This window comes from Danio rerio, chromosome 25 (genome assembly GCF_049306965.1).
Source record: "Danio rerio strain Tuebingen ecotype United States chromosome 25, GRCz12tu, whole genome shotgun sequence".
Taxonomy (NCBI): Eukaryota; Metazoa; Chordata; class Actinopteri; order Cypriniformes; family Danionidae; genus Danio; species Danio rerio.
This window is the reverse complement of record NC_133200.1, coordinates 4,335,261-4,360,719: the sequence shown is the minus strand read 5'-3', so window position 1 is coordinate 4,360,719 and position 25,459 is coordinate 4,335,261. Positions and strand designations below refer to the sequence as shown.

Here is a 25,459-nt window from a genome sequence, read left to right as displayed (position 1 = left end):
TACATATAAAAATAAAAAGCTTACAGCGTTTTGAAATCAGTAAGTGTTAGCTATCTGAAAATACCCAACAGCGTATTTCAGTTAAGAAATGACAGACATTTCGTCCTCATCGTCTATTACACACACAATGTCCATCTTCATCCTCACCTTAATCTTTATACAACAAACGTTTAGCTATAAATATAAACAGTTTATGATAAAACACATATTGATTATTAAAATCAACTCATCGAGACTAAATTAACTATACGTATTTTGTTTTTTAAACATCACATTAAGCTTGTTATATCATAATTACATTTTATACCTAATCGATTAAAGTCTTGCTGTGATTTTAGCACGATTCCCTCCCCGCATTTTTCCACACCACATTCCTTCATTGAGCAACAAATTTACTTATTTTTAAAAAGTAGTGCGTTACTTTAATCGTTACTTAGAAAAGTAATATTATTATGTAACTTGCATTACTTTGTAATACATTACCCCCAACACTGCTATTGACTATATTTATGACTATATTCTCAAGACCACGCCCCTTAAAGACAGATCAGCCAATTGAATTGTTAAGAACGTTTTCGTACTGGGACAAAAAGTGCAGGATTCGATAATGTTTTAAGCGTCTTATATAAATACATATAAAAATAAAAAGCTTACAGCATTTTTGAAATCAGTGAGCAAGTTGTCTGAAAATACCCAACAGCGTATTTCAGTTAGGAAGAAACATTTTTCCCATTGTCCATTATAAACATAATGTCCATCTTCATCCCCACCTTTATCTTTATTTAACAAACGTTTAGCTATAAATATAAACAACCTAAGATAAAACAGGTATGGATTATAAAAATCAGCTCATCGCAACAAAATTAACTATACGTATTTTGTTTTAAAACATCACATAAAGCTTGTCATATCATTGTTACCTGTTATACCATATAAAGTCGTCCCTCCCCTTGTTTTTTCCACACCACATTCCTTCATTGACCAACAAATTTACTTATCTTTAAAAATGCGTTACCTTTACCTTTATACAACAAATGTTTCGCCATAAATATAAAAAGTTTAGGATAAAACACATATGGATTATTAAATCAACTTATCGTGACTAAATTAACTATACATATTACATACAGCTTGTCATATCATTACCTTTTATACCTTAACGATTAAAGTCATGCTGTGCTTTTAGCGCGATTCCCTCCCTCATTTTTCCACACACATTCCTTCATTGACCAACAAATTTACTTTTTTTAAAAAGTAATGCTACTTTACTCATTATTTAGAAAAGTAATATTATTACATAACTAGCGTTACTTTGTAATGCGTTACTCTTAACACTGCTATTGACCTTATTCTAAAATGCGGAAGTGCGCCTGTTTTCGCGATTGTCTTAGAACTTCCGATTCAGTCGCCTATGGGAGCAATGACTAGAAATAATAAACGGCAGAAAATGGCCAAACTACTTGCTCAACAAACAAATGTTTGCAAGACTACACAGACCAAGTAGCATAATATAATAAGAAAATATTAAATTGCAACATCAAGCAGCGTAACTAGCAGTTGTTAACGTCAAAAAATAAATGGAAGTGAATGTGACCGGAAGTCGCGAGACAAAAAGATTCAAATGGCAGCGCCCGCTCGTCAGCTGAGAATAAGGTGAATTGATTATATTAGTGACTATATCCTCAAAACCACGCCCCTTAAAGACAAAACAGCCAATCAAATTGCTAAGAACATTTTCTTACTGGGACAAAACCAACAACCAGGAAAAAAAGTGCGGGAATTTCTTGGTAATTCACAGGTTGGATTCGATAAGGTTTTAAGCGTCGTATATAAATAAATATAAAAATAAAAAGCTTACAGCACTTTAAAATCAGGGAATAAAACTTCTGAAAATACCTAACACGGTTTCAGTTAAGAAGAAACGGCAGACATTTTGTCCTCATCCTCCATTACACACACGATGTCCATCTTCATCCTCACCTTTACCTTTATACAACAAACGTTTAGCTATAAATATAAACAGTTTAAGATAAAAAAACATGTATACATAATTAAAATCAACTGATCGCTACTAAATTAACTATATGTATTTTGTTTTTAAACATCACATACAGCTTGTCATATCATGATTACCTTTATACCTTATCGATTAAAGTCGTGCTGTGCTTTTAGCGCGATTCCCTCCCCGCGTTTTTCCACACCACATTCCTTCATTGACCAACACATTTACTTCCTGCTTCAATGTTAAGTGACGGCAATTTCAACCAATCAGAATCGCGCGACAAATCCCCGTGCGATGTGATTGGCTGTGCGTGGCAAGGAAGGGCGGGGCATGCAGTCTCGCTGCTCGTGTGTGTTTTTCGAGGGGAAAGAGCCGCTGGAGCGATTCGAGGCCTTACATCTACTTTCTATGAACGAAACAGGAATAAACACGTCTTATTTCGTAGTTTTCCCCATGCAGGAAGCAAGAGTCGCTGGATAAAAACACACGGAGGTCGAGCAATGGTTAAACGGTTTGAACTCACATTACTGCTTGTGCTACTGTACAAAGGCTGGTGGTTTTGTAAATGTAGACGGTTGTTTTTAATGGGCAGGCCGCAGTTTTTTGGCTTGAGCTATTGTGTTTTGCTTTATTGCACGAGTCTGCATGTATATTTGACAGTGTGGGTGTTTATTTGGGTGTTTGGGGAATTCAAATGTTAGCAGTTCCTTAGTCTCTTCTGGTGCATTGGTCTTGAGGCCCTTGCAGCATGGGCTGGCCTTGCGTGTGTTTCTATGTGAATTTAGTTAGTTTAAGGACTGCTAGTTAATGTGTCTCACCTGTATGCTTCATTATTTAGCCCTCAATATGATTATATGCTATCATTTTTAATGGTAAAAGTCTGTAAATGCTCACCAAATGGATCTTGCATGACTATGAAAGGATGCCATATGTTTAAACTTGTGTGTTTCATTTTAATTTGTAATAAATATCTTAATCTTTGGCATGCTGACATGAAAAACATAGTTTTAGGTTTTCCTCACAAGTATATACTGTTATATATATATATATATTTTTGCAGTATGTAGTATGCACACTGTGCACAGTATATGACATAACACACTATATTGGGGGAAAAAACCTACATTTTTATATTTATATTGACTATAATTAAATAAAATGTCACTAGATACCTCTATAAGCTCAGTTTAGATATATTTAATAACTTCAAATTCATTTAATGGGATGATTTTGTTGAGGAGTTTCTAAAATTATGTATCATGCGGCCCTATAATACACTTTAGTTAAATTTATTGTCATTGTCAGAAAAAATGAACAACTATATGTTAGAACATTTTTTTCCTGCATAGCCATGGTAAAGTGGAAAGTCATACAGTCCAATTAAAAAAAAATCCCACAATTCAATGGTTTGCGAAAAATGATAAACGGATAATTTCCAAAAAATATTAATGGATCCGGGAAAGTAATAATCATCAAAACAGTCTTATATCTGTTTAAAAGGCTTGTTTTTGCATATTGCCAACTGTTGTTCCTTTACATTTCTATTAAGTAGGCATTTGCCGGTATAAGATTGTGACGATATGATAATCTTGGATAAAAATATCACGGTTTTATAGTATCACGGTATTGTGATTACCGCTCTAAAATAAGTTTTTTTTTTAATTGCCTGGGTAAACACCCTTTTTCCCCAATTGAACGCAATATATTTTATTTTAAGAAACATTTAAAATATTTTTGACTAGTAGCTTTTGATGTTGAAGCTCCATTTCTGCTGAAGATATTGTTGCCCTAAAAAACTCAATAAAATAGTTGTTAAAAAACAAACAAAAAAACCTTACATATACCATAGGAACGTATAACAGAAAACGTTGGCGTTTTTAAAACCTTGAATTTTCAAAACCGCTGTAAACCTTGAAACCGGTTATCGTCCCATGCCTACTATTAACTACAAATGCCATTGTTTCCTAGTAAACAGTAGGTTTATTTTTCAGTTTGAACGCAGCCTTTTGTCAGCAGCTTATATCATATATCAGTTCAGCATTGGGTTAATTGATAATTTGTACTGATTTCATGTTTGTTTGTGTTTTTTTAGGTGTCAAAGTCTCACATGATTCTCATTAAATGTGGAGAATGTAGAGACAGGACGTGAATACGATCAGCTGGTTTATTTTTTAATTTGTTTTATTTTGAGAAAATGGCCTACACGAATTATAGCTCGCTAAATCGAGCTCAGCTCACCTTCGAGTATCTTCACACAAACTCGTAAGTATCAGTTTCTCTGGTAATGAACTTGTGAATAAGTGATATTTCTGCATTTTAACCATGAGAAATGTGAGTATATATCTATAAAAAAAGCTCACAGGATAGTGTTGTTTTTTTCATCGCAACGGGATTTGATAAAGTAAGGCTGCGTCCGAAACCGCCTACTACTCAGTATGTACTGCATTTGAATTTAAACGTACTACTCGGCCGTTAGAAAAGTACGCTCTATACAGTATGAATGTGAAAAGAATGAATGGAATTCGTACGTACTACATCCGCCGTTTTGTCATGGTCACATGACCTACCTGCGTCAGTTGCGTCGCTTCACTTCCATCCATGAATTCTCTCGCGGGGCATTATGGCAGGCCCTGGTCTGTTTTTTGGACGCGAGGGCCGGTGTCCCTAGCTGCTTGCACTCTCAGCAGTCACACTTTTTTCATTTATTTATTTATTCGACCATAGCTTTACTCTTTTTATTCATTATTTTGCCGCAGCGCCGCTCTTCTTATTTATTTTCTCGCAGCCCAGTGAGCAAAATGCAGCTCGCAGGTTAACGTTAATGATGATGATGTAACTATCGACCCCAAACAGCAGCACCTTAGTGAATATAAGAATTCGAATAATTAATATTACTGAATAATACATCTGCTCAATGAAAATTAGATGATTCACTACATTAATAAATCTGACATAACTTGATCAGAAATATAAAAAAGGGAGAAAAAGATTAAGCCATCAAAAGAAAGTATTGCTGTGTCTTAAGGTTCACAAGTCATTACTTATTTTTTATTCACACTGTAATAGCGGCACTGTGGACCAGTGGTAAGCACGTTATGTATTAACGCCGCGGACCCATGTTCGAATCTCACTTGAAAAACTTTTTTTTTTTTTTTTTTTTCATTTTTATTGTTAAGACATATAATCCTGTAAGGGCTGCACAGCGTGCATGGGATGCGCACTCCAGAATCTCGCCGGAAGTAGTAAGTCATCCGGGTGCTTCTCGCATACAGATTTTCGAATTCTTTGAATTCGGACATACTACTCGGCTCGCATACTGATTTTAGCGTACTATATAGTATCGAATTATGTTGTTTCGGATGGAGCCTAATTTCCTGAAACATGCTACATTTTTACATGTATGCACTGGTAATTGTATGCAATTTACGCAAGTTTTACGCAACTGTTCTTTCAAGAAACATAATGAAAGATGCCAAACGAAAATTAGCTTTCTATTGGATTAGTTAAATATAACCCAATCTTCTCAGCCAATCAGAATAAAGCTTGTGATTCTCAAAAGCTGTCATTATTTTGTGTCGATGCACATTTTGTGATCTATTCAAAGTCAGTTTAACCCTGCTCCTACTTTCATAACCTGAGGACATGCAATTATGATTAAAATGACTGTACGATTGAACATTGGTGATGCAAATTATGATTTCATGCAAATTTCCAGCAATACGCTGGCTGTCATTGGGAGTGCAAACAGCACACTTACATTTTTTCCCTTTATTATAGTTTTTGTCTCGTTTTTTTTGTGCAAAAAATGTTTTAAAATATTGTTATTATTACAAATAAATATTTTTTGTCTAATAATAACAACAATACACTGTCTTTTGTCTTGTTTACAGAAAATAAATTAGGAATTGAGTTTTTTCTTAACACAAGCGAAATAATCTGGCTTTAGGGTGAGCAAAAAAGTCTTTTTTTTTGGATTGGACATAAGATATTTGCTCTAGAAACAAGACAATAATACTAAATGAGAAAAGCATGTGCTTGTCGACTGGAAGAACTATTTTAAATGTGGACATATTGTTTTGTTTTACATTTATAATAATGTTTAATAATGCATGTATTATCCTTGTACACACTTAACACGTACTTAAGCATTTATTAGCAAGAGAGTTTCTAGTAGCTCTAATAGTTGAGTATGGTGCTATATGACACTGAGAGTAAAACTGTGGTTGTTGGTGTGATTCCTAAGAAATCCACAAACTGACAAACTATGGCTGTGTCCAAAACCGCATACTTCCATACTATATAGTACGCTAAAATCCATATGTGAGCCGAGTAGTATGTTCGAATTAATAGAATTCGAAAATCAGTATGTGAGAAGTACCCGGATGACTTACTACTTCCGGCGAGATTCTGAAGTGCACATTCCATGCACGCTACGCTATCCCATGATGCCCCGCGAGAGAATTCATGAATGGGAGAGAAGCGACACAACTGACGCAGGTAGATCACGTGACCATGACAAAGTGGCGGATGTTTTCACATTCATACTGTATAGTACGTACTTTTCTAACAGCCGAGTAGTATGTTTAAGCTCAAATGTGGTACCTACTGAGTAGTAGGTGGTTTTGGACGCAGCCTAAGTACCTTCAATACAGTGTAAGTACCTGTTAAAGAGCCCTTATGGGTTTTTGAAAATGCCCTTCCATGTAGTGCGTTACACAGCGCTAAGTGACTTGAAATATCCAAATAAGGCTTAAATCTAAAAGTGCGCCGTGTTTAAACTATTGCTTCATCTATATAAGTCGACTCATAGTGCTTCAATTAATCGTCTTGGTAACGAGTCTTTGCGGCTTGACGTCAATATGAACTTAAGCCCCGCTGGTTTGTTGCAGTCGCAAACCCTGGAAAATTGAAACACCCGGCCCCGCCCACAAACAATGTAGCAAAGAAAAAGAAGAACACTGTAGCAGATGCTGGTTGAGTCATGTTGCGAAGGCACTGTGCTCAGCTGGATATTGTTGGAAGTGTGAGGGAAAATTAGTGTTATCTTCCCGAATCAAAGATGAAACCGTGAAAAGTCAGTGGTTGAGGTTTATTTTTGCAAAAATACCTCAGCATTATAGCCCCAGCCTTGTGCTGTGTTCCCGTCATTTTTCTGATGAGTGCTTCAGCAGTCTACATATTTACAATAGGGGATTCGGCGGTTTGTTAAAGGAAGCATCAGAAAAGACTATTAAGGTATGAGACTTTGTCAGGGCTCGACTGGAACTTTATCAGTACACAGTTCATGGATCAGTTTCTTCCTGCATTTCACAAGTGTAAGTAGGCGTGATTAAATTGGTTGCCTCCATGTTTTCTCTTGCTTGTAAAGGATGTATTAAATTGTGTTTTGTTACTTGTAACCACTTGTAGTGTATCTGGTTAACTCTTTATATTCTCATATCGCGTCTAAAATCACGCTGGAAACGTGACGTGTGACACTGTTTACGGATTTAAATGTGTTTGTGATCTTGCGTTTCCATTGCTGCTGAACAAATTATATGGGAGTCGCTGGAATAGTTAGGTAAAAATAAATGCATATTATAAGACAATGAAAGTGTTTTTTGACCTTGCATGCATATCAGCCTGTTGTTGGAGACCCCAAAAACCAAAATATGACCCTTTTGTATGTATAATAGGGGCTCTTTAATGAAACTACTGAACATGGCGACCATAACAATGTTTATTTTGTTGGTGATAAATTGTTTTGTTGCAACAGGACAACCCACGAGTTTCTTTTCGGAGCTTTGGCTGAACTTGTGGACAACTCAAGGTACAAAAACTGTTGATTATTAAATATTTCAGACGCATTAAATCATATCGATAAATCATTTAAATTGAATTGAAAATCCACTCCATTTGTTTGTCGACAGAGATGCGAATGCCACAAGGATAGACATCTACACAGGTTAGTTACCACAGTTTTCATTTAAACCTTGTGTGTTAAAATTGACTACTTTTTGTGGTCTTAATGGCTGTCTTTGCCCTATTGACTTACATTTATAATGCCTTTTTTATTGCAAAGCCTTGACACCAAATAATAATAATGCATTCTTTATTAGGGGTGTAACAATATATCGTGGTGCAATTTATTGCAATACAAAAATGTCACAATATGCATTGTGGTGTTATGAGAATTTTATTGCAATATGACATCTGTTTTCTCTTATTGGTTGAGCTACATTCCACCGGCTGTCACATGCATTCAGATTGCTTGCACTAGCAACAGTAGCAGGCCAATATGAGTTCAGCTGAAACAGAGGATGTCTCGTCCTCTTATAAGTCCAACATCTGGCAACATTTTGCTTTTCCAGTTACTGAAGAGGATGGTAACAAGAAAACAGACAAAACTGCATCCCAATCCGCATACTATCCATCCTAAATTATATTTGAAAATAGAATTAGTATGTCCCAAACCATAGTATGTTGAAGAGTGTGCCAGAGGTTCCTGAATAGTTTGCTATTTCCGGTAAAAAATTTGAGTGTAGAACCATCCATACTCTAACCGCTGATATTACCCACAATACATTGCGCGTTGGATGTAAATTCGATTAGAACTACAAACACGTGTGGAAAGTGTAAATAAACTACAAACATGATAGACGTGCGAGACTATATGATTGTCAAGTAGAGAGGCTTCGGTAAAGATGTTTGAAGGACTGTTAGTCAATATCTAGCCCACTGGAAAATATTTAAATCGCATTATCTGTGTTATTTCATCTGCAACAACAACACTGAACCTATATAAAGACGCGTTTGGATGTCTGCACGTCTGAATGCAGAATTACCCAAAGATTTTCTCTGCATGAAAGACTTGTGAATGGGAGATTAACCTGCTGCTACTGCTGCTTCTCCAATAAGGGAGGAAATTAAATACGACAGAAATGTGGATGGTGTGAGGATGATTGACAGGGCGCATAACTAAGCATTGCAACAATCTGTTAAAGAGGAAGTAGTATGTCCCAATGCTTGCATACTCTTCTGTTGCACACTCAAAAGTATCAACTTTTCCTTGACAAAAAAAGTAAGTACTTTTAGGGCATAGTATAAGTATGCGAATTGGGATGCAGCAAACCTGTGTGTAAACACTGTAAAAAATGCTGCCATACAAAGCTGCGAACACAACGAAAATGATGTGCCATTTAATGCCGAGTTCAGACTGCATGATCTTCAAACTAGTCATGTCACAGATGTTTTCACACTGCTTGACTATCTGGGCTAGCGTTTCGTCGCTGCTTTGTTTACACTGCAAGATGGTTCGGCGACAGGGACTTTCACATTGCATGACTTTACTATAGGGAGAATCGCCGACAACTTCGTCCAAACTACGTCTCACAGCCAAAAACATGTCGTATATCTTTTGTTATTTACTACATAATGAGAAAGAAGCCTTTAATGGGGTAGAACATGTACATGTTTGCTCACCTGGGTTTAAAGGGAATTAGCCATTTCTCCTCAACGTTGATAATGAACTAATTTCTTTCTGTATGAAACGTCAAACAGACTCAGGCGCTCCTGAGTCCTGTCAAACCTCCACTAGTTTTTCCTCCATTTCGTGGGTTCAAATAAACCGAAAAAAGAGCGCTTTTAACTTCTCCCCCAGCCTCCCGCTGGCCTGCAGCAGGTAAACACGCACACCCACACAAGTGAAAGCTGCTCTCTCATTGGCTGTAGGCGATCGCTGATGTTATTTTCAGTCAAAACTCAATTCACACGGCATGATTTGAATTGCCGACAGCTCCAGATATTCAGCACGCCAAATATCTCACAGGCATCGGCGACTCATCGGCGATTCTCTCAGATCGCGTCTTTGATCGTTCATACTGTGGGATTGTCACTCACGTGCACGAGCAGCGATTTGCCTGTGATTTCAGGCATTTGTCGGCGATTTCTCAAAACCTGTCGGCGAGCCAATATCGGGGCTAAAATCACGCAGTCTGAACTAGGCACCACAGCGCCAAAATGCAATCGAGTGTCTCACGTAAGTGACAAAGCTGAATAAACAACAAGATGCACTAGAGTATTTATAGCAAAGGACATGAAACCATTTTCTATGGTTGACAGTTGGATTTTGCGAATTGAATATAAATAAAATATTGTGATGCATATTGAATCGTGAACGTCATATCGTGAGCTAAGGGTGTTGTTACACCCCTATTCTTAATTGTTAGTGATTTATTTTGCTTTTGGGAAGAGGTCAGATTAGTCATTTTTACTGTTGATCTTCAGTTTGCAGCATCAACCCATTGGATAGGCCTGTGCAAAACTGTTTCTGGCTTTTATATGAAGTTCAGTGTAGTAAAACAGCAGATTATAGTGTGTGTGCATAAATACATTTGCTGTGTCTTATTTTGACTTTTTCAGCACCTCAGGGTAAGTGTGCAAAGGTCTCTCTCTCACACACCCATGCACACAAACTATACTCCATATAACTCTGTATAAAATCAAGAAACTATGCTTTTTTTGCAGTGCAACAGATGATCAACAGGAGAAATTGTAAATTGGACCTCTTTCCAATAGGGAAAATCAACAACTATTAAGAATGCATAATTATATGCTGTCAAGGCTTTGCAATCGATGTGATTATAATGGATGTCAAAGGGGCAAAAACAGCCCCTAACATAATTAATGTGTAGTCGATTTGTCCAGATCGTATTGTTGAATAAAAATAAGATTTGCCACCAAAAATCATACTATTTGCTGAAACACAGAGAACCAAATTTAGACTCCAAATCCTACCCAAAGTGGATGAAAACACCCCCAACACCACACAAGGGTTAAGGAAATACAATGTCAACAAATGTTAATATTCATCTTTTTTTCTGTCCAATCAGAGAAGAGACCGGACCTGAGAGGCGGGTTTATGCTTTGTTTCCTTGATGATGGCACTGGAATGGAGCCCAGTGAGTAAAACAAAAACAACCTCAAACCTCAAAAATGATTGTTTTTCCACTTAGTCTTATAAATATCACTATTCAAGTGATGACAGTGGGTCTGTTTTGAACAGGTGAAGCCACGCATGTCATCCAGTTTGGAAAATCTAGCAAACGATTCCCAGAGTCCACTCACATCGGCCAGTATGGAAACGGATTAAAGTCGTAAGTATCCTTCACAGTTTTGACAGTAAACATATTAGCGTCTAAAACTATTTGCCTACTATATAGTTAGAGAAAAACTGATTGTGGAAAAATTATTGTCTGGATTCAAGAAGTATAGTGCAAATGGAAATTACTTGTAGTTTTTCGTTGTTTCCGCATCATACAGCCTTATTGCATTAAATGGGATTAAATTGGATTAAAAATTTATTATTTTCCTCAAAATTCTACTTTTTGTTTGAAGTCTGGCATCACTTTGATTACTCTGTACTACAATCAAAGTATTATACATACAGATTACATTTGAATTACACACATCATCGCTATATCGAATGTACTTTTTAAGTGTTAAAGTATTTATTTATCTAAATATTTATTTTAAAAAAAAAAGTATATATTTATTTATATACACAACAAGTACTTACTCAAGAGCATGTATTTTTATATGCTGCCCATGTGTCTTGTGATTTGGGTTTGTACATAAACATCCTGGTCTCTTTTAGGGGTTCCATGCGTATCGGAAAGGACTTCATTCTTTTCACCAAAAAAGATGAGAAATTAACGTGCTTGTTTTTGTCACGAACATTTCACGAAGAAGAGGGTCTGGATGAGGTAAGCCATTGATTTCTGCAGAAAATACATACTTAAAAGGAACACTCCACTTTATTTTTTGGAAAATTTGACTCATTTTACTGCAATTTTTGAATCTATTCCACCAATTTCCATGTCTGGCAGAGCAATTTTAGCTTAGCATAAATCATTAAATCATATTAGGCCATTAGCATATCGCTTAAAATAGAAATAGAGATGAGCAATGATATATTGCCACACTGTTAGCTAGGTGGGGATTATCTTCAGGGGCTGCATAACATCTTTGCGCCTTCTGCATCCATGTGCTGCAGCAAAGTCCCTTTATTTTTACATTAAAATAGCAATAATATATGAATAATATGGTTGTTTGGCATATCAGCCTAGAAAATAGCAAATTTTCACCAAAAATGACTGCAAATTAACGGGCTTGCTTTTGTCACGAACATTTAATGAATAAGACGACTTTTTTTTGGAATTTTGGCTCATCTTACAGCCATTTTTGAATCCATTCGGCCAATTTCCATGTCTGGCAGAGCAATTTTAGCTTGGCATAGATATTTGATTCTAATTAGACCATTAGCATATTGCTTATATATATATATATATATATATATATATATATATATATATATATATATATATATATATATATATATATATATATATATATACATACATACATACATACATACATACATACATACATACATACATACATACATACATACATACATACATACACACACACACACACACACACACACACACACACACACACACACACACACACACACACACACACACATATATACATATATACATATATATGTATTATATAATGATATATTGATTGCAGCACTGTTAGCTAGCTGGGGACTATTTTCTGGTGCTGCGTAACATATTGTGCACATAACGTAACACATGGTATGGCAGTAAAGTCCCTTGATTATTAAGTTGAAATGGAAATAATATAGAAATAATATAGTTGTTTGCCGTCATAGCCTAGAATTAGCAAATTTTCACCAAAAAAAAAACTGACGAATTAGCGTGCTTGCTTTTGTCGCGAACATTTCACAAAGCTAGTCTGGGTGAAGTAAGACTTTGGTTCATGCAGAGCACCAGTTTTAAAGGAACACACCACTTTTGGAATTTGGCTTATCTTATAGCAATTTTAAAATGAATTTAGCCGATTTCTATGGCTGGTGGAGCAATTTTAGCTTAGCATAAATCATTGAGACGGATTAGACCATTAGCATATCGCTTAAATTAGAAAAAGAGATGCGCAAAGATATATTTCTGCACTGTTAGTTAGCTGGGGATTATTTTCAGGGGCTGAGTAACATCCTTGCACCTGCTGCAGCCATGTACTGCAGCAAAGTCCCTTGATTATGACATTAAAATAGTAATATATAGGAATAATATAGTTGTTTGCCATATCAGCCTAAAAAATAGCGAACTCACCAAAAAACACTGCAAATTAGCGGGCTTGCTTTTGTCACAAACATTTTATGAAGATGACTTTTTTTGGAATTTTTGCTCATCTTACAGCCATGTTTGAATCCATTCAGCCAATTTCCATTTCTGGCAGAGCAATTTTAGCTTAGCTTAGCATAAATCATTGAATTGGATTAGACCATTAGCATATTGCTCTAAAATTAGGAAAAGAGATACGCAATGATATATTGCAGCACTGTTAGCTAGCTGGAGATTATTTTCAGGAGCTGAGTAACATAATTGTAGCTGCTGCAACCAAGGTACGGCAGCAAAGTCCCTTGATTATTACACTTTAACAGTAATGATATAGGAATAATATAGTTGTTATAGCCATATCAGCCTAGACAAAGTCAACTTTTCGTTATCTGTCAGTCTTAGTACACGATAAAACTAGTAAGAGTCAACCTTTAAATAAGAAAATTATCATTTTTAATTGTTTTGAGTGAGTTGCTAATGGTCTAATCCAATCCAATGATCTATGCTAAGCTAAAAGTGCTCCTGCCAGACCAGGAGATCAGCTGAGTGTGTTCAAAAATTATAAAATCCATCTGTTTACTTATAGAGGAGCTGTCAATGAGCTTATTTCCTAAAAAAAAAAAAAAAAAGTGTTTTCTTAAGCGAAGACCAGGACTTTGAGTGATTTTGGCCTCTTCTCGCAGGTTATTGTCCCATTACCAAGCTGGGATGCAAAAACCCAGCAGCCTCTGACTCAAGACACAGAGAAGTACGCTACAGAGACTGAACTCATCTTCAAATATTCACCCTTCAAGAACGAAGAGCAGCTTTTCCGGCAGTTCAATAAGATCGAAGGACCCAGCGGTAGGTGGCTTTTGTTGGAAATTGGTTGTTACTGATGTGACCGATAAGGTTGTTAAATCTGAGCTTTGTGTGTTTGTAGGTACTTTGGTTGTAGTTTATAACTTAAAGTTGATGGATAACCGAGAGCCAGAACTGGATATCGAGACAGACCACCAGGATATTATGATGGCCGGGACGCCTGTAGAAGGAGTGTGAGTGTTTTTGTTTACGTTTGTCCAATAGCTTATTGCAGATTTTACCACAGACTATGAGGCCTTGTTATTGGGGGATATTACAAGACTCTTATGACTTTAGAAAATGTATGTTGTGACCGTAGACCAGGGGTGTCAAACTCAATTCCTGTAGGGCCGAAGCCCTGCACAGTTTAGTTCCAACCCTGCTCCAACACACTTACCTGTAGGTTTCAAACAAGCCTGAAGGACTCGATTAGTTTGATCAGGTGTGTTTAATTCGGGTTGGAACTAAACTGTGCAGAGCTGCGGCCCTTTTGGAACTGAGTTTGACACCTGTGCCTTAGACGGTTCAACATTTATTCATCATTTATCCAAAAAGACAACAGTTCAGTCAGATGCGTTACTGTTTTCACCTGGTTTTTACATTAGGGATCCCCACAATAAACCCTTTGACTTAACGTGCTAATAATGATAGAACCTATTATTGATTATTTCAGTGTGAAATAGATTTTAGTGTTTGAGTGATTTCTTTCACTCTAATTCCCTTCGTAACATCAGTCGAGTGTTTGAAATGATTCATTTTTGTGACCAGACATGATTTAATACAGGGGTCACCAACCTTTTGGAAACCGAGAGCTACTTCTTGGGTACCGATTAATGTGAAGGGCTACTAGTTATTAAATGACACATTTTTCTTAATTTACTTTTAATTATATGTTATTATTAATAACTGATTATATTCATGTTTATATTCAATGTTAAGACATTGATCATGTTAAGGATTTCCCAAAACCCCTGAACTAGAGAATGAGAAAGTTAGGTAGTCTACTCTAACTGACTGCATTGTTGCTCTTTAATTTCGGTTTTCACCACGCTAATTCAGCATTTGGATTTTTTCTTGCATCATTCTGACACATACGTTTGTGTTGTTAACAGGAAGCCAGAGAGAAGGTCTTTCCGTGCGTATGCAGCCGTCCTGTATATCGACCCCAGAATGAGGATCTTCATTCAAGGGCACAAAGTCAGAACCAAGCGACTGTCCTGTTGCCTGTATAACCCTAGGTAAACATGAAAAATACCTCTCTATTTTTGGATAGTTCACCAAGAAATGAAGATTTTGTCACAAACTAGTTTTCTGTTGAGCACAAAAGAAGTCGTTTTGAAACATGTTAGAAACTTGTAAGCATTGATTTCCATAGTATTTGTTTTTCCTACAAGTCAATAGTTGCCAGTTTCCAGCAGTCTCCAGAATTTTTTTGGTTTGTGTTTAATGGAAGAAAGAAACTCGTATTGAAGTGGTTTATAAACACTTGAGAGTAAGTAAATAATGAGTAGATTTCTATTTTTGGGGAAATCTCTCTTAAAAGGGCCATGACACCCCCCACTTTCGGTTAAAGTCTACTTCAGAATTTTTTCAAAAGATGCATGATTAATGGGCGTGGAGCTCCGCGAGCATCAGGCAGGAGTGGGCGTGGCCAGCAGGGGAGAACGTGAGCGGACAACTGTTGTAGTCAGTTAGCTCACAAAATGAAACAAACCATGAGGAGACACATGAGTTTATAGTTCACAAAGTTAAAATGCAAAGAAATGAACAGTGATTTAATGCCCTGCTACATTTGTTATTCGTTATTTCATTATACACACAACCACAATTTATATCATTATAAAGATAAATGTGTTCATTTAAACCCTATAAATGAGAACTTCTCCCTCAATTCCCGTATCCAGCAGACTCAGTGCAGCAGGTCTCCTGACCTGTCTATTTTAACCATTAGTGCTGCTGGTAATCTGGAGGATTTAGGCAAACACAGCAGCACAGTGATGTGTCTGAATGTGAACGAACTCCTGATAAAAGACAGCGTCCACCATTCTCTAATTCTCGTGCTGCTCTCCCGACAAAAATGCTAGCAGCACGCACACAGCTTTGCTGTATAATCGGCCCTGACAAGATCGCGGGGGAAAACATGCAACAAACCCCGTGGATCATGGAAATAAACACATACGAGCCTTTATGAACTGTCGGTCTGTGTCTCACAGCTCGGGCTTGACTCTGGCAGGTCTGATGAATAATTAAGCAGCCGGCTCTTCTCATAGGATAAGGAAACTCCGCTTTGAATAATAATGAGAAACCGACGCGTCATCATTGCACTTGCAGTTCTGTGCTCCGTCGCTGATTTTGATCCCGCCCCAAAAATCATTTTAAACCCGGAAGCTGAAATTAGCTGACAAAAGCTCAAAATTATCCAGTTTTCCCCACAATTAAAGCTGACAGGTGCTAACATTGCCTTAACTGATGCTCAACACACACACACATCTGTTAAAATATTTAAAAAAGTTCTCCAGGGTGTCCTGAGCCTTTAATGGTGTACCTTGCTTGTAAGCTAAACAAAATGTGATTTTTTTTTTTTTTTTTTTTTTTCCAGAAACTCCCAGATTTATTATATGTTTACAACTGTGCATTGTTTTTGTTTCCTGACTTCTGGCACGTACTGTCAAAATTGCAACAGAAATCAAAGTGTTGAACATTTACATTTAGTCATTTAGCAGATGCTTTTATCCAAAGCGACTTACAAATGAGGACAAGGAAGCAATTTACACAACTATAAGAGCAACAATGAATAAGTGCTGTAGGCAAGTTTCAGGTGTGTAAAGAAAGGTTTAGAAGCAAAACATTAGTAATTTTTATTTTTATTTATTTTTTTGTTAGTGGAGGAGTCAGAGAGGGAATTGCATGGTAGTAAGAAAAGTGGTCGTTTTTGAAGACTCTGCCGTTCTGATGCAGTTAGGGAGTTACTTTTACTTTTGCTGTGCCCTATTTTTAATGTTATCAGACAGCGTTTTTTTTTTATTATTTATTTATTATGGAAAGCTTTTAAAGGAATTATTTTTAAATGTGAATACCAAAAATGGTACAATATTTATCCAAGATAAACCTTAAAAAGCTGTTTTAGATGTTTGTCTTGTGTATTATTTATTGCTGTTGATGTCTTTTTTTTTTGTTTTTTTGTTATATATACATTCAGTCCCTTTATTTATCAGAGGTCACTACAGCAGAATAAACCGCCAACTATTCCAGCATGTTTTACGCAGCAGATTCCCATACACTCTCACATTCACACACACACTCATACACTACGGCCATTTCAGTTGGTTCAATTCCCCTATAGCGCAGGAGTTTGTTGGACTGTGGGGGTAACCGGAGCACACGGAGGAAACCCACACCAACTTGGGGAGAACATGCAAACTCCACTCAAAAATGCCAACTGGCCCAGCCGGGACTCAAACCAGCGATCTTCTTGCTGTGAGGCGACAGTGCTAACAGCTGAGCCACTGTGCCGCAATTGTTATATGTATAGGGTTGAGGTTTCATTGGTTACTATATTTTCTAACATGAACTAATGATAAACAATACTTGCACAGCATCTATTAATCATAGTTCAAAAGTTATTAATGCATTATTATTTTACCTCGCTCTCTTTTTATTTATTATTATTATCTATTATTATGATTATTAACATGGTATACAGTCTTGAATAACAATATAATGACATATCAGTTCAATGCCCCCCTGTAGTCTCTTTAAACTGGGGTATCTAATTAATAGAAGTACAGTATGAGAAATCAATATAAGTACAAAATGAGTGCAATTGTTTGTAATGCATTATTGACTTCCAAATTCATGCTTGTTAACATTAGTTGATATACACAGAACATGAACTAACAGCTGAATTTACATTAACCTGAACTAACATGAACAAATACTGTAACAAATATGTTATTCATTGTTTGTTCATGTTAGTAAATGCGTTAACTAATACAACCTCATTGTAAATTTGATCTAGTTTTGCCATAAACATTGTTCATATGACAATGAATTCCAATTTCTCTCGGTCTCTTTCTCTAGGATGTACAAATACACATCAACACGCTTTAAAACCAGAGCAGAGCAAGAGGTCAAAAAGGCGGATCATCTTGCGAAACTCGGTGAGTTCAACCTCAGCCCACACAAACTGCTTCAAGTGGATGAGAATGGCAGAAGGGAAGTTTCAGACGTCAGGCTGTGTGGCCTCTAATGTCACTTCCTTCATCTGACCATTTCTGTTTTTAGCCACGACAAATACTGAACCACAAGACTTGGCAGAGGATGCAGACTCTCACTTTATTATCACACTAATGCCTTGAATCTTTGAGTCATTTATTAAATGGAACAAGAGGAAAGTAAGCTGTCTTAATATGGAGACGGTGCTTTCTAATGAGTTAATTGGCTTTTCTTTCTTTGTCTTGTGTGTCTGTGTGCATGAATTTCTCTCTAGCTGAGGAAAAAGCACGAGAAGCGGAGAGTAAAGCTCGCATGCTCGAGATAAAAGTTGGTGATGATTTATCCAAAGAAGCCCGAGTAAGTCAAGGATCTCATTTTGCTTCGTTTAAAGGGGGCCTGTTATGCCAAAATGTCTTTCATAAGGGGTTTAAACACAGTTGTGTGGCAGCAGTGTGTGAATACAAGCAGGTTCTAGTGGTAAACAATTAATAATTTAATGTTTTGCATAATCAGACTTGATTAAAATCAGTCCGCAGAAACACTTTGATTGACATTCTCCCTTTGTACGCTTCATCAGAGAGGGAAAGCCCCACCCATTAGTGACCTCTCATTAGTCTTGTTTTTAAATGCAGGCAAAATGGCACTAAACGCATATTTTTTTTAAGGATTAGAAATGTGAATATTGGCTTTTTAATATTTTGTGCACGTTTTTCGAGTGCCTTGGACTGATTTCTGCTGCTTAAAAAAATAACATAGTTTATAACCACGTGAGAGTGAAGAAATGTTGAATGTGTTTGTGTTTTTTTGGTTAATGTTTTATTTTCTACTAATGTTTGATTTCAGGCGTCGCTGAGAAAGGCACAGGATTCCGCTGTTGCGTTACGAGCCGAAGCTACTAGAAAACAAGCCATCCATGCATCCAAACAAAAGTAATGCATGCTCACCCACTCCTATAAATTTGCTCTTTAATGTGCTATATATAAGAAATGTGTGAACCGCCTGAAAGGAAATGTAACAACAAGAACTTCCACGATGTACTATGTCAGGGGTGGCCAACCCTTTTCCTGGAGAGCCACCTTTCAGCAGATTTCAGTTGCTACCCATATCAAACACACCTGAACCAAATAATTAGGACCTGAACACCACGTGATAATTACAGGCAGGTGTGTTTGATATGGGTTGCAACTGAAATCTGCTGAATTTCATTTGCAAGGGTGTCACGATCCTCCAAATCCTCGATTCGATTACATTTTCGATTCTAAAGGCACGATTCGATTCGATTTATGAATAATTAATTAATTAATGACCAATTAATTATTTTTAGCCTACCGCTTAAACTACCTGACCTGCATGGTCTTTGTTTTACCCATAAACAAATCATACAGTAAATGAATAAAGGCAAGACACACACATAATTACCACCTGTCAATCACTTTTTCTGCGGGACTCGTGAATAGGCAGTGATCTGTGTCGTTATAATGGCGTCGGTAAAAAAGACGCACAACCAACAGGAACCAGCCAACAGTATCTGAGGTGTTCGCTAAAATGACTAAGTACAAGTGAGTGAAAGATTGAAGCAGTCCTCTGACTGCCTGGACCTGCTGTCTCGAGCGCATGGCTGCGAGTGCGTCTGTGTGGTCACGTGATGTGCATTTTCAGAGGTAGAGAGGAAGGAGGGCTGCTCAGAAATGCTACACGCCACTGTGGATGTCAAATCGTTGTCGTTCTAAAATGCCATTTAAAAACAAAGACAGTATAAACAGGGCCTGAGTGTGTACTTTTCGCGAGCGGATTTGCAACGGGGGCGGGTGGAGGATCGTGATGCCGGTGTTGTCTATCGGACGAACCGTACGTAATAAGTACGTAGCAGAGCTTGCAAAACTGTGGGGTTTTTTGTGGACAACACGAACGTTGTCAACATAACTCACTGGAAATCCAAAATGCTTACAAACCGGCGACTTCATTGAAAGAGGAGAGGGTTTAAGTTCTGTCGACGGGTCTCCTGCTTCTGCAGTTTAACAAGCACTTCAACAAGCCTGTTTTTTCCCGCTTGACAAGCCAAGCTGACGTGACATGGGGGCGTGGCAGCATCGACGATTCTATTTTTTGATTCGATAATCGAAATTCGATCGATTTCAATTTAAAATCGAAATCGTGACACCCATAGTTGCAACTGAAATCTGCAGGAAGGCGGCTCTCCAGGAACAGGGTTGGCCACCCCTGTACTATGTTGTCTGCCTAAACATGCAGATTGATTTTTATACAGTTTAATTAGATTTTTTTGTCTTGTTTTTTAACGTGTGATCTTTTTAACGTGCTCTCAAGAAACTCTTCCTTTTCTATGACAAATGCAATGATTAAAATACATTAGAATTTTTATGTAATGGTTTCTAAGACATTATAAAGTATTTTAATGTTCATGATAGAGCTGTGAACCTTTACTGGTCTCGCGGTTCATTTACGATTATCATGCCATCGATTCAGTTCAATTCGATATCACGATGCATTGACGATGCTTTCAATACACAGTTTTATATTTTCTTCACAGCAGAATTCTTGTATAATAATGTATGAATATATATTTATGTTTATATACTATACTAAGCAATTTTGTCATTTAAAACAAACAGTCAGATATGTAAACTGTACCTTTAAACAACACAAGCATTTATAGCAATTAATATAACTCAACTCAACTCACTTTATTTTTATAGCACTTTCACAAACCACAATGATTACCAAAGTGCTGTACATAAAACACATAAAACGCATGGAAAAATACATAAAACCAAAATACATAAACTCGCATCACATGATTAAAAGCAAAAGAAAATAAGTGTGTTTTCAGTGACCTCTGAAAAGACTCAAGTTTGAGCTGTTCTTAAAGAGAGTGGGAGAATCGTTTCAAAGTCTCGGAGCTGCTACCGAGAAAGCTCTATCACCTCGACATTTTAAGCGTGATCTAGGAACTTGTAAATAGAAACGATCCATAGAGCGAAGAGATCTCACAGGTTGGTGCATAATAATTAGCTCAGAAATATACTCAGGGGCCAGGCCATGGAGGGATTTATAAACATACAACAGAACATTGTACTGAATCCTAAACTGGATTGGCAGCCAGTGTAGAGAAACAAGTGCAGGTGTAATGTGCTCTCGGTTTTTTTGTGGCTGTTAAGAGCCTGGCAGCTGCGTTCTGGACTAGCTGCAGTCGCGAGAGAGAGGCCTGACTGAATGAATACAAATATAAATATCCAGCTCGCTTTCTGATCCTTGTCTACCAAGTTCTCTTACACCCCTTTGTATGGTCACACCTCCCTCAACAAAAACGACTGCGATTGGCTCTTGCGCACTGTGCTCTTCACAGATGAGTGATACTGATGAGCGGCAGCAGCGATCACAGATGATCCATGATAGACACGGCGGAGTAAACTCAGACACATGCTCGTGTTTGTATCCAGAAGGAGAGGAGAGTAAAAGTCCAGCCAACAGGTCAAATGGGCCCACACTGAGTGAGAGAGAGAAAGAAATGGAGTACTTTGATTCTTTCAATCTCAGTGAAATAGAGGCTTCTGCTTTAAATGTCAGTGAAAGACTGATCCAGCAAACACACGCAGTGAAATTGTGCACAATTTCTGCATTTTTAAGTACTTGGAGCGTTGTAAATAGTCAGCTACGGCAACATAGCGCATATGAGAGAATTGGCGTCAGTACACAATAACCGGGTATGATTATTACTGAACCGATACAGAATTGTCCACGTCTGCATCGCGGTGCACAGAAGAAACAATTAATTTTGACACCTCATGTTCATGATAATGCAGAAACCATCCTTATGTACTATAACATCAGTGCAAAATAAGATTCAGGGATTGAACCTGCTCAGATTTAAGTGTGCACAACGCATTGGATGATAACCGTGTTCAAGGTATAACGCGGTTTGGAAAAGTCAAGGTTTGAAAACCGTCAATTTTCAGCTATACCGTTCCTTGGGTATGAGTAAGATAAATTTTAATTTTAATTTTTTTTTTTTTTTTAGGTCAATAGTATCTCCTTCAAAAAAAAAATATCCAAAGATGCCGTATTAATAGTAAATAAATCAGTGTTTTTAAAAACAAATGAAGACAGCAGAGGGCAATAATTCATTTTAATTATTTAGCCTGCTATGTTTACTGTTCCAAAATACTGTAAATGTCTCCCAAATTAAAATATATTGTGTACAAAGGGGAAAAAGGTTTTGTTTTTTTTAAACCCAGTCATTTAAAAAGAACAGATTTTAGAGCTTTAATCTCAATACCGTGATATATATATATCCAAGGTTATCATCAGGGCCAGACGGAATCTGCGGACGTTTTTTGCTATTTCTGCTGAGAATTTTGGTAAAAATCTGCAGATATCTGCGGAATTGTTTTGGGAGTATCCAGCGGAGTATCATAACTAAAACCTTCATATATTAAATAAAAAGTAATAAATTAGTGAATAAAAACTGAATAAATTCAGATTTACACATTTACTCAAGCAAATAAACAAAAATAATAATGGGCTAAAAATCTGCAGAATCTGCGGAATTCTGCGCGCGCAGATTCCGTGTGGGCTTAGTTATCATACCGTCGGCCCATGCCTAGTGTGCACAAGTATGACTATCATCTGTTGTTCCCATTTCAGAGCTTTGAAAGAGCCCAAGGAACTGAACTTTATATTCGGCGTGAACATCCAGAGACGAGACCAGGATGGGATGTTCGTCTATAATTGCAGTCGTCTCATTAAAATGTATGAGAAGACGGGACCACAGCTGGAGGGAGGAATGTAAGCAGAAACACACTCTACGCCAGCTGACACATTAAATTTAGGGCTATAGTTTGTTTCAGTTCACCTAAAAATAAATATGTTATTATTATTAACTCAGTCTCTTTAGTTGAACACAAAAGAAGATATATAGAAAAATGCTGGTTCACTTTGACTTCGATAGTAATTTTTGCTCTACTGTGTGTGTGTGCGTTTGTGTGTGTGTGTTTGTATCAGGGCCTGTGGGGGTGTTGTAGGAGTGGTGGATGTTCCCTATCTAGTGCTCGAGCCAACGCACAATAAGCAGGACTTTGCAGATGCTAAAGAGTACAGACATTTACTGAGAGCCATGGGAGATTATCTGGCCCAGTACTGGAAGGATATTGGTATAGGTCAGTCTTTGTGTGTTGTTGGTCATAAATTGTAAATGTTATATTTTTATTAGGTAGTTAAAATGATTGATGTACTGTATATGATGCACTTAACGTGGATTTTATGTTCAACAGCTCAGAAGGGTATAGTGAAATTCTGGGATGAGTTTGGGTATTTGTCGGCCAACTGGAACTCCAACCCGTCGAATGAAATTCAGTTTCGTCGGCGGAGAGCCATGGAGATACCGGTCACCATCCAGTGTGGTACGGAGGCAACTTCATAGTCACTTCACACATTTCCGAAAGCATATTTTGTCCTTGCTGATTAGATACTGCCACCTAAGCAACTGGATTAGGCATTTGTTGGACTTGAATGTTGCCTGTAATTATGACACTTGCTAAAAATAGAACTTTACTGTTGCAAAAAAATTAACACACCCTCACAACCAAATTGTAATTCCCTAAGCAATTTACAGAATACCCAAAAAAACAAACACAAAATCTTCGCAGCTACATAGGAACATCTTAAGAAACAACCAAAACATTGTAGCAAGTGCATAAAAATATATAGCTATAGCACTTTAAAACCTTTAAAAGACACCAAATCCCCTCTAGGATGACACCAAAACACTTTAGCAGCCACAAAGCCATTTTCTAAGACGCAACTATTACACCCCAACCAAAACATAGCCAAAAACACACGATTTTCATGTCACAAAAAATCACAACCCAAGCTCATTCTGAAAACGTAGCTCTGCGGGCGTTTCTGGAGATCGCGATTTACGTGGCTGGAAGTACATATGGCCGCATTTCGTTTTTTCAAGCGAACTCTACGGGGCGGTGTGACGTCTGTGTGGAGGGCTTTCCCGCCACAACCAGCTTGTCTGATTAGCTCGTCATGATATGTCGGCGGAGCGGAGGCCCTGAAGGGGAGGAGCCGGCCGCGGCGTATGACCGGGTTTGAGTCCGGGGAAGAGCGGTTCCAGAAATCAGGTAAGAAAAAAAACAGAATCCAAAAAATAAAGCGAACAAGTTCGTAATGGGGCGAGAACACAACGAAATTTGAAAGCGCTGTAAAAATCGGACGAGGGCTTTTATTTTTCTGGACCACTTTTGTAAATCGTTGCTTGGGTTTAGGGAAGGAGGAGGAAGAGGAGGGTGGTGGCTGGGTCGGCTGATTGGCCGGCCGCCCAGTCAATCAATCGTTTAAGTCACTCAGTCGGACAGACGGTCGCTTGACAGCGGCCTCTGGTGGCTTTTCACGCGAGAACAGTGCGGGCGCGAACAGCACTCGCAGATTCGCGAAAACTGTATAAATACGGACCTCCCGGGACGTATTTCGCGGTCTCCAGAAATGGTCACGGGGCAATGTTTCCAGAATGAGCCTGGGTTGAAAAATCAACACACACTAGCAACCAGATTGCAATTCCCTAAGGAATTTTCATAATACCTAAAAAAACAAAGGCAAAATCAAAGCAACTACATAGGAACATCCTAAGAAACAACCAAGAACATTGTATCAGCTGCATATCAATACATTAAAAGAAATACCTATAACACCCAAAAAATGCATAGCAATGCCTTAAAAAAACATCATAATCCCCTACTAAATGCATAGAAATGCTCTAAGAAACTACAAAAACACTGTAGCAACCACAAAGCAATTCCCCAAGAAGCAACAATTATACCCTAATAAACCATAGCAACATTGTAACAAAATAATCAACACACCCTAGCAACCAGATTGCAATTCCCTAAGCAATTTCCATAACACCTTTAAACCAACCAACCAGAACATTTTAGCAACTGCATAACAATGCTCTAATAAATAGCTATAGCACCCTAAAATACATAGTAACGCTTTAAAAAACAACCAAAACCCCTTAGCAATTGCATAGCAATGCCCTAGGAAACCAAAAACTATTAGCAACTTCATAGGGTCCCTAAAAAAGCATAACATCCAAGCAATCACAAAGCAACACCCTAAGAAACCACCAAAATACCGCAGCAACCTCATAACAATACATTAAGAAACCACTATAACTCCTTAAAATCCA

General features: G+C 37.5%; 1 protein-coding gene across 6 annotated transcripts in view; it reads left to right on the top strand.

The window, feature by feature from the left end:
• Positions 1–2,322: 2,322 nt before the first annotated feature.
• The window catches only part of morc2 (MORC family CW-type zinc finger 2), a 39,519-nt gene continuing 16,382 nt past the window's right edge, over positions 2,323–25,459 (top strand). For 2 of the 6 annotated variants that reach the window (XR_012399855.1, XM_009297717.5), the window contains exons 1-16: positions 2,323–2,505; positions 4,095–4,264; positions 7,758–7,811; positions 7,912–7,946; positions 10,873–10,941; positions 11,046–11,136; positions 11,637–11,745; positions 13,878–14,037; positions 14,117–14,228; positions 15,147–15,272; positions 18,115–18,194; positions 18,524–18,606; positions 19,093–19,178; positions 22,912–23,052; positions 23,269–23,423; positions 23,538–23,666. Coding sequence is in view for 3 of the 6 variants with exons in the window: in XM_009297717.5 (XP_009295992.1) it covers positions 4,197–4,264; positions 7,758–7,811; positions 7,912–7,946; positions 10,873–10,941; positions 11,046–11,136; positions 11,637–11,745; positions 13,878–14,037; positions 14,117–14,228; positions 15,147–15,272; positions 18,115–18,194; positions 18,524–18,606; positions 19,093–19,178; positions 22,912–23,052; positions 23,269–23,423; positions 23,538–23,666 (1,498 nt within the window). In the remaining 3 variants the exon portion in view is untranslated. 6 annotated transcript variants of the gene reach the window in all.